The sequence below is a fragment of the Oncorhynchus masou genome, chromosome 31 (genome assembly GCF_036934945.1).
Source record: "Oncorhynchus masou masou isolate Uvic2021 chromosome 31, UVic_Omas_1.1, whole genome shotgun sequence".
In the NCBI taxonomy this organism is placed as follows: Eukaryota; Metazoa; Chordata; class Actinopteri; order Salmoniformes; family Salmonidae; genus Oncorhynchus; species Oncorhynchus masou.
Window position 1 is genome coordinate 87,982,290 of NC_088242.1, and position 10,133 is coordinate 87,992,422.

The following is a 10,133-nucleotide window of genomic DNA, read 5'->3' on the forward strand; positions in this document are numbered from 1 at the left end:
ATATGAACTATAGTATTTACCATCCAGGCAGTAGGACCTACATACTGTACATAAACTGTGTGGAATTTCTATTAACGTTCAATTTCTCAACATAATATTACCAGTCCCTCTTCATCTACTAAACATGATACTTTAAATTGTTCTTTAAGAAATCATTCCCGTAACCTATCACATACATGTAGAGCCATTTTTCATCCAATTTAGAGCCAATATTGCTTTTATCGTTTGCATGGCCTTCAGCTTAAGCCCAACCTATATTTCTACAATCATTAATTTAAAGAGTGTATCTTTTTATGTTAATGCCAATGGTACACTTAAACTCAGACAGAATTATAGAATAAATATTGTCTCAGCCACTCGTATCCATTCCTCTTAGTTTCATTGTACGTTCGGCAATCTTTACATCATTTCAATTATTTAAAGCAAATTCTATGCTGAATGGAACACTTCATATTTCTTTGTATACTGACCTTGTTTTGTTTTTTACCTCTTTCTTGTTTCTCTCTGTACCCATTCCCCCTCTCACCCTCTTAAAAAAACATTTTTATTTTTTAAATAACCTTTTTTTTTTTTTTTGCCAAACTGACTGCACGCCCCATGTATCCACTTTCTTCCTCTGAACCATTACACCACATCTTCAACACACCACATATAAACATCTCTGCTCATATCATGTTGTTCCATAACCCCCCCCCCCTCTCTCCTGTCCAATTTATTAACCCTCCTCATGATCCAACCCCGTGGAACTGCCTCCGCTGTGGATGACATGTTGAACCTCCTCCACTCTCCTGCCTCCGATCTTTTTCCTGTCCCTTCCTCCCTCCGCTGCCTTCCTCTGCTGTCTTATAAAGAGAGTTACGCCCCAATGCCTCTTTATTCTTTTCGGTATGTTGTCATTGGCACCTTTTTAAAATTATTACTACTTGTTTGTTCAGTTCTATTTTTCATAACCAGTTTGTTTTAAATGTTTTGTGTCTTGTTTTGGTTTCATGCGTTTTGCGTGTTGATTTGAGAAACTTGGTGGAAAAGTTGCAGCATTTTCAATGTTTGTGTCCACAGGCATAGCAAATGTTTTAAAGGAATAGATTGGTCAAAAATGTTTCCTTATTTGAAATGTCTATAGTTGATATGGTTTGAGTCTGGTCGTCAACTTCAGCCAAATTGGTAAAGAATATATGTGGAGCTTAAAAGCAATGCAAATTTTGTGCCGATCTCTCAAGGCCACATTTTTAGGTCCCACACTATACAGATATTGCTGACTAGTCTCTTTAATACTATTGACCAATTTCATGACCTGAGAACCTATGAATAATTGTTTTTATCATAGTTTACTATTCTCCTAAGCATAGTGGAAATTACAAGACTGCAGGTTGTGCATTTGAATTGATAAGAATATATTGTGGGAAATTCAGTGAGATGCTGTAACTTAAATGAGATTTTATAATTTGTCTGTTCAGTCATAGCTTTCATGAAAAAATCCAGCATGCAAATGTACCATTTTGCATGCCCTTTTTACAAACGCTGTATCAATTGCTTTTGGTTAATGGTCAGAGTACGTATGGCCAATTTTGCATTGTTTAGGATTCTTATTTCTGACTCGGTCCCTGTTGTTTTTGTTTTTTTAAACCATTAATGGTCTTCAGTCTTCAATGTTATTTACCAATTCAACAGGGGGGTCACTTGGTAGACACACGTCATTTCCTCCTTGACAAACTACATAAAACCCTCATTTGACCTTTTTTACCTTTTTCCATCCAAGTGTAGCTACGTTCCGCAGTTCCACTGCCTTTCTCTTTGAGAATTCCAATTCCTTGAGTTTATTTAAACCGATGTCCACACGGTAGTCTACTTTTTGATTAACATTTTTTTATGGAAATTTATGGTGTAGTGAAGTCACACAAACTGTACCTCTGAGTAATTCACACTAGTGGCCATGATGCAACATTTTAATGATCAGTGGCTTCAGTCGCTCTTGCTAGAATGCATTTCACCCCCTTCTCATTTGACTAAATGGAGGAGCATCTTGATTGTGAACTGAAGTTATTCATATACACAAGCTTCCCAGATAGGTGTTAAAATCTTAAAGGTGCTCAAAGACATGGTTTCAAACAGTTGTTCTCTCCCCATCCTAAATGTGTGTGAAGGTGTATATGGTGATGTAATGAGAGTGAAGATCCTGTTCAACAAGAAGGAGAACGCTCTGATCCAGATGTCTGATGGGACTCAGGCGCAGCTAGGTAAGGCCCAGCTAAACGTTATTGGAAAGGAATAATCCAGGAAAAGTAGTGCTAAACAAAACCATATGTAGGGAGCGATGTACATCTTGGTTTAGAAGACTCAGTGCTTAACCTCTGCTTCCAACAGCAATGAGCCACCTGAATGGCCAGAGGCTACACGGGACAGCGCTGCGAGTCACCCTGTCCAAACACACCAACGTTCAGCTGCCCCGTGAGGGCCACGAGGACCAGGGCCTGACAAAGGACTACAGCAACTCCCCTCTGCACCGCTTCAAGAAGCCCGGCTCCAAGAACTACTCAAACATATTCCCTCCCTCAGCCACCCTGCATCTCTCAAACATCCCGTAAGTAGACTGGAGGTGTTTCTGCTGCAATGAGCCCACTGACTCTTTCGATAGCTGCTAGTCCTCAGGTACCACTTTCATGGTACAGGAAAAACTCAGCCAATAGCTACAGGATGTCTTGGTGAACTACTGCTAAAGTCTTGTCAAGTTTTACAATTGTGTCTTTCTTTTTAGTCCCTCTGTGGTTGAGGATGACCTTAAGATGCTGTTTGCGAGCTCTGGTGCAATGGTCAAGGCCTTCAAGTTCTTCCAGTAAGTTCTTTTCCCCATTTCTAAAAAAAAAAAAAAAAAAAACTATTCTTTTCTATCTGGTTGTATGGATGATGTTTTAAGGAATGTCTGCATATCGGACCGTATGGCAAAAGTTTTTTTTAAAGGCTGTGTATCTGACTGTTGGTGCTGTGTTTTTTAGGAAAGACCGCAAGATGGCTTTGGTCCAGATGGACTCAGTGGAGGAGGCCATCGAGGCCCTCATCAGGTTCCACAATCACGACCTGGGCGAGAACCACCACCTGAGGGTGTCCTTCTCCAAATCCACAATCTGAGGGGGCAGCCCAAAACGCTACTGCTAACGGGCCGTAGTGAGTTGTGGTGACTCGGCTCTTCATAGTAGCCTCAACCACAGAATTCACTGACATCATTCCTAGTATATGATATTTATATACGCAAAGCTATATACATTGACCTATGGAAAAAGTAATTTAACACCTGGTTTTACTGGGGGTTTACATTCTTAGTTTTCTATTATCTTGCCTTTTTGAGGTGAATGAATTCCTTGCTCTGTCTCTCTGCACAGGCACAAGTAGTTTACTCTTGCCTTTCTGAGTCTGACTAAAGACACTCGCCTAGCCTAAACTTCAGCCTACTGGAAAGTTCCATTTGCCTTTGGGGTCCAGTACCACTAGGCACTGAGGTACTTCTGTGATGCCTCATGTCCTCTTTGCCTTCTGATGTTTTCTGTGCCTTACTAAAGAAGTCTTACGTCATTCAATTTTATATTTTGGGCATTTTACAAGATAATTGTTTTGGCCATCTTCCCCTCAAACCCTTTGTTTGCAAAGACCAGGTTTACAGCTGATTTATGGGTTTACCATTTTGCATGAAATGTATTACAAGGTTGTCCATTTCTCCCCCCCCATATATCATGAAGTTGTCTTTTTTAACATTTTTTTTAAAGCACCCTCTTGTTTTAAAAGTAGAGAACTAGTTGCAAGATTCAATCCACAATGCTATATATACATACACAACCACACGCCGGTACAATGGGTTATGTGATTCATATTCCTAGTCTTGTTTAATGTATCTCTAGATGTAGGTTGTTGAGAATTTTCTGAAATGTATGCAATCATTTTTGTACAAATCCAATATTGGCCACAATTGTTATTCCAATATAGTGTTGGTTGTAGACAGGTCTTGGTCAGTGGTTGCCTTATCCACTGTGCCTTTGCAAAAGGTCTATTGGCTGAGCTTTCCTGATAAAAGTGTATTGTTTATGATTTTTGTCCTAATTGCTTGCCTCCCTCTGATGCAGTGACTGTTTGATTTAGTAAATTTGTACAACTTCTGTCATACACTTCAGCTCAAAACCAAATTAGGCTTTTTTGCAAGTTATTGTAGCTAACATGAGACTCACAGCTTTATTCATAGTTCACTACCAGTGCGGGCACACTACCAGTGTGCCCGCACATTGTTGCACATTTACACGGCTCTTTTGAGTCTTACACATATGCAGACTATTTGTGACTGTGCTGCTGTGATCTATGAATTAAGCTTCTCAGTTAGTTTAATGCGAAGATGAATGACGGTCATATCATTTACAATTGTGTCTCAGAACGAATGATGGTCATTTTACATGTTTTCTTAAATGTGTGAATATTTTCAAAAGTCTGTCACTCAAGTGTTCACAAAGGCCTTCTCATGAGGGGTTAGTAGACTTATGTTACAGCCCTGTAACTTACTTCATTCAGCCAATGCTAAAAGCGGCTATACGGCACCCTCTCTGTCATGGTAGTCTAGGAACTGGACTCGTCTGGACAACGTGCCTCTCAATTTGAGATCCATTTAGCAATTTTTGGACAAGTGCTTTTCAAACGTTGGAGCCTTTTTTTTGGTCTGTTTAGTTGTAATGAATGTATATGTTTCTGGCTTACAAGCCCTCAGACTTGTAGGAATTGCACACGTCGGCAGTGACTATACGTCGGCAGTGACTATACGTCGGCAGTGACTATACGTCGGCAGTGACTATACGTCGGCAGTGACTATACGTCGGCAGTGACTATACGTCGGCAGTGACTATACGTCAGACACCTATACGTCAGACACCTATACGTCAGCAGTGACTATACGTCAGCAGTGACTATACGTCAGACACCTATACGTCAGCAGTGACTATACGTCAGCAGTGACTATACGTCAGACACCTATACGTCAGCAGTGACTATACGTCAGACACCTATATGCCAGCAGTGACTATACGTCAGCAGTGACTATACGTCAGACACCTATACGTCAGACACCTATACGTCAGCAGTGACTATACGTCAGACACCTATACGTCAGCAGTGACTATACGTCAGCAGTGACTATACGTCAGACAACTATAAGTCAGCAGTGACTATACGTCAGACAACTATAAGTCAGCAGTGACTATAAGTCAGCAGTGACTATACGTCAGACACCTATACGTCAGACACCTATACATCAGCAGTGACTATACGTCAGACACCTATACGTCAGCAGTGACTATACGTCAGACACCTATACGTCAGCAGTGACTATACGTCAGCAGTGACTATATGTCAGACAACTATAAGTCAGCAGTGACTATACGTCAGACACCTATACGTCAGCAGTGACTATACGTCAGCAGTGACTATACGTCAGACAACTATAAGTCAGCAGTGACTATACGTCAGACAACTATAAGTCAGCAGTGACTATAAGTCAGCAGTGACTATACGTCAGACACCTATACGTCAGCAGTGACTATACGTCAGACACCTATATGCCAGCAGTGACTATACGTCAGCAGTGACTATACGTCAGACACCTATACGTCAGCAGTGACTATACGTCAGACAACTATAAGTCAGCAGTGACTATAAGTCAGCAGTGACTATACGTCAGACACCTATACGTCAGCAGTGACTATACGTCAGACACCTATACATCAGCAGTGACTATACGTCAGCAGTGACTATACGTCAGACAACTATAAGTCAGCAGTGACTATACGTCAGACAACTATAAGTCAGCAGTGACTATAAGTCAGCAGTGACTATACGTCAGACACCTATACGTCAGACACCTATACATCAGCAGTGACTATACGTCAGACACCTATACGTCAGCAGTGACTATACGTCAGACAACTATAAGTCAGCAGTGACTATACGTCAGCAGTGACTATACGTCAGACACCTATACGTCAGCAGTGACTATACGTCAGACAACTATAAGTCAGCAGTGACTATACGTCAGACACCTATACGTCAGCAGTGACTATACGTCAGCAGTGACTATATGTCAGACAACTATAAGTCAGCAGTGACTATACGTCAGACACCTATACGTCAGCAGTGACTATACGTCAGACAACTATAAGTCAGCAGTGACTATACGTCAGACAACTATAAGTCAGCAGTGACTATAAGTCAGCAGTGACTATACGTCAGACACCTATACGTCAGACACCTATACATCAGCAGTGACTATACGTCAGACACCTATACGTCAGCAGTGACTATACGTCAGCAGTGACTATACGTCAGACACCTATACGTCAGCAGTGACTATACGTCAGACACCTATACGTCAGACAACTATAAGTCAGCAGTGACTATACGTCAGCAGTGACTATACGTCAGACACCTATACGTCAGCAGTGACTATACGTCAGCAGTGACTATACGTCAGCAGTGACTATATGTCAGACACCTATACGTCAGCAGTGACTATATGTCAGCAGTGACTATACGTCAGACACCTATACGTCAGACACCTATACGTCAGCAGTGACTATACGTCAGCAGTGACTATACGTCAGCAGTGACTATACGTCAGACACCTATACGTCAGCAGTGACTATACGTCAGACAACTATACGTCAGCAGTGACTATACGTCAGCAGTGACTATACGTCAGACACCTATACGTCAGACACCTATACGTCAGCAGTGACTATACGTCAGCAGTGACTATACGTCAGCAGTGACTATACGTCAGACACCTATACGTCAGACAACTATACGTCAGCAGTGACTATACGTCAGCAGTGACTATACGTCAGACACCTATACGTCAGCAGTGACTATACGTCAGACACCTATACGTCAGACACCTATACGTCAGCAGTGACTATACGTCAGACACCTATACGTCAGCAGTGACTATACGTCAGACACCTATACGTCAGCAGTGACTATACGTCAGCAGTGACCTATACGTCAGACACCTATACGTCAGCAGTGACTATACGTCAGCAGTGACTATACGTCAGCAGTGACTATACGTCAGCAGTGACTATACGCTAGCTACATTGATGGACACGTTGTAGACCACTTGTGAATAGTTATTTGAAAGGTCGGTATTAATACATATTTCACTCGTGCATCATTTTCTGTTGGAAATGTTGAGTAATTGGTTCTTTTTAGTTTTTCACAATGTAGTTGTGCATCAACTCCTCAGTTTCTCCCAATGTTGACCTGGTGCAAAAGCAAGAATATAATTTCAGCATCATAGGGCTCAGCCGTTTGGTTCAATCACTTGAGGTTTCTTGACCAAATCAGCTTATTACATGCTAACCTATGCATGGACTCCAATGTAGAAGAATCACAATTTCTAGACAACTCAACCTGATTTAAAGATAAGTGACACTTGCTTCTATATCAATATGTAGCATGTGTTGACAATAAAGCCCTTTTACATACTTTGCATACCCCAGGCCATAGCAAGAGTGGGTTTACCAATTATGCAAAATTGCAAAGCATTTAGAATAATTACAACCTCGATCACTAAAGATGGCAGATTTTCTTCAAGGTGATGTTGCTTGCCGGGGGGGTTGGGATGAAAAGCTGTGTATAATGATTTTCTTTTCTTTTTGTACCACAAAGTATCTATTCAGAAGCAATATAGGTTTTATATCAATGAAACATGAATATTTTGATTATAGCTTGGGACCATTCTTGAGCCTCTCAGTTAAGTGTCATAGAAAACAAATGACATTTGTAACACAAATTTAAATTGTATTGTCATTGTGTAGTGTTCTGTATAGCTCACACTTTTCTGGTTCTTGTGCCTTCAATAAATATTTTCTCTGCTTTTTACTTGTCATTTCCTCTTTAGGTTCTTCATGCTCACCTGTTTCTTCTTTGTCCCGCAAAGCATTTGATCTATAAAGACTGCTCCCATTTGTTTCTGGGCTAAATACTTACTAACTTGACTCTATTTTAACAGGAGTTCCCATTGAGACCAAGGTCTCTTTTGCAATAGAGCCCTGCATGCTCATAATTTTCAATATATTACAAACACACACAAATGACCATAGTTCCTATTAGAGCTTATCTGTCAAAATGCTTATGAAAGAACTAGACATGAGCAGCGCTATTAAATTAAGGTTAATAGTTAAAGGTAAAATAAAAAGTATTGATATGAAATGGTGAAACTTGCATACAATACTTTGTGTATTATGAGCCTGAGCATTTGTGTCCCTAACTACTTTTGGAAGGTACCTTGTGTGGCATCATACATCACAAGTTTGAGGGGGCACTGGTGGTCAAATTCAGTAAAGTCTGTGTAAATGTATTGTATCCTAAATACTAGTGACGCTGAGAGCCAACTTCTTTATTAACTGCATAACTGCATTGTAGTTTGCTAGTTTTGTTTCATGTCATAGATAGGGGCCCGTTTTTCCTGACAGCCTGACCAGGAAAATGTGTGGCTATAACTAGGGCCTTGAGATTTCCCTAGTCAGATGTATAATTATACACTTTTTATATATTATATAGTTTTTTTCTGATGAGCCTATTTAAGCAATGAGTTAGATGATAATCTAGCCCAAATGCAGGCAGATGGCGATATTGAGTCGTTCCAGATTAAACGACTCAATATCGCCATCCGCCGGCATTTGGGCTGATGATAATCATGATACGCTGTGCTGATTAGGTTTCTCGTTAAAATTACTATTGTATTATTACTTTCATTACGTTTTCCATTTCCCCAAACATTGTAAATGAAGGTAGACCCACCTGACAGTAAAATTAGACATGTATACATTTAAACGTTAAAACACGAATAGCCGTGACACTGCTGGACAACTGCGTCACTACAGGAAGAACTTCCCAGTGGATGAATGTACTTATCAAAACAAACAAAACCACGTATGCTTTCAACGAAATGCTCGAGTGAACTTGCTATTACCTCGATTGAAACAACGTGCCGATTTAATTCTAGTGTTCCTCCATATTTTTTAGTGTTAACCGACAACAAAAATGCCATTTCAAGGAGTCATGAGGATTATTTTACCGACGTTGTGGGCTATTTCAACCATAGCAGAGGAATCCACGATGTCGCCAACAAGCATTACTACTACCATCAACACCAAACACATCACGAATTCGAGTGCCAACAACACGACGTCCAAGAACAATCACCGGAACTTTTTCAACGCTTTCAATGTAGATAATTCAATGATACAACGAACATTGTATGTCCTTATTGGAATCACCACAATTGGAGTGCTCTATTTCCTCGTGAGAGCTGTGCGGTGAGTATAACAAGTTGATTAGAACATACTACCAGTAGTTGGTAGCAATGGTTGCCTAATTCATTTCAGCTTTGAATGCCTGTTTCAGTGTGTATATGACATTTAATTATGTTATGTTTAGGCTGAAGAAAACAACAACCTCTCGGAAGAAATATGGCCTGTTGTCAAACTATGATGACAGCGTGGAGATGGCTGCTCTGGAGAGTGATGAGGAGGAGGACGACACTGTATATGAAGCCAGGTCCCTGAGAAAGTGAGTTAGATACCATGTCTACAGTCCACGCAATGTTACTCCTGTACTAACTATACAAAGTCCTTTACTTTGCAAGTTTGCATTGATACTGAGACTAAAGATCACTCAAATACAAGAGCAGTATCTCAAACTTTAAAGGACAGCTTTTTTCATGTAACTTGGTCCACCAATCACATTGAACATGTTATTGTGTCAACATGTGTGGTTTGTTATTAGACAATGACCCCTGATTCAATTATTACACCTTCAAACCTTGTTAGTGTCATTATTACTTGATTGATCTAACTTGTGCTCTGTCTGTCTTTATGTTCTACCTTTACCAGATAAGTCCGAGTCTTGTCAAAGAACACACATTGGACTGGGGAAAGAATGGAGACATTCCCAAAGCATATTTTTCAATGGTTATTATGGCATATCATTGTTTTTCTTATTCTCTTGGCCATGAAAACAGCAAAACTGCTCTATCCTCTGATGAACACTCATGTTGTATAGCTGCCTGGGTATGAAGAAGACATGGTGTTTTTGGTGACCAAACC

At 40.4% G+C, this 10,133-nt stretch overlaps 2 protein-coding genes across 7 annotated transcripts in view; both read left to right on the forward strand.

Annotated features, from left to right (window-relative positions):
- Window positions 1-7,905, forward strand: part of LOC135524706 (polypyrimidine tract-binding protein 1-like) — a 28,182-nt gene extending 20,277 nt beyond the window's left edge. For all 6 annotated transcript variants that reach the window (XM_064952470.1, XM_064952472.1, XM_064952473.1 and 3 more), the window contains 5 exons: window positions 852-885; window positions 2,145-2,237; window positions 2,365-2,581; window positions 2,756-2,833; window positions 2,994-7,905. In XM_064952470.1, the coding sequence (XP_064808542.1) occupies window positions 852-885; window positions 2,145-2,237; window positions 2,365-2,581; window positions 2,756-2,833; window positions 2,994-3,126 (555 nt within the window). In that variant the 3' untranslated portion in view covers window positions 3,127-7,905. The remainder of the gene's footprint in view (window positions 1-851; window positions 886-2,144; window positions 2,238-2,364; window positions 2,582-2,755; window positions 2,834-2,993) is intronic.
- Window positions 7,906-8,865: 960 nt separating this feature from the next.
- Window positions 8,866-9,601, forward strand: LOC135524707 (protein FAM174C-like). Its single transcript, XM_064952475.1, has 2 exons — window positions 8,866-9,344; window positions 9,466-9,601. Exons 1-2 carry the CDS (start codon window positions 9,070-9,072, stop codon window positions 9,599-9,601), a joined length of 411 nt encoding a protein of 136 aa, XP_064808547.1. The 5' UTR covers window positions 8,866-9,069.
- The last annotated feature ends 532 nt before the right edge of the window (window positions 9,602-10,133 follow it).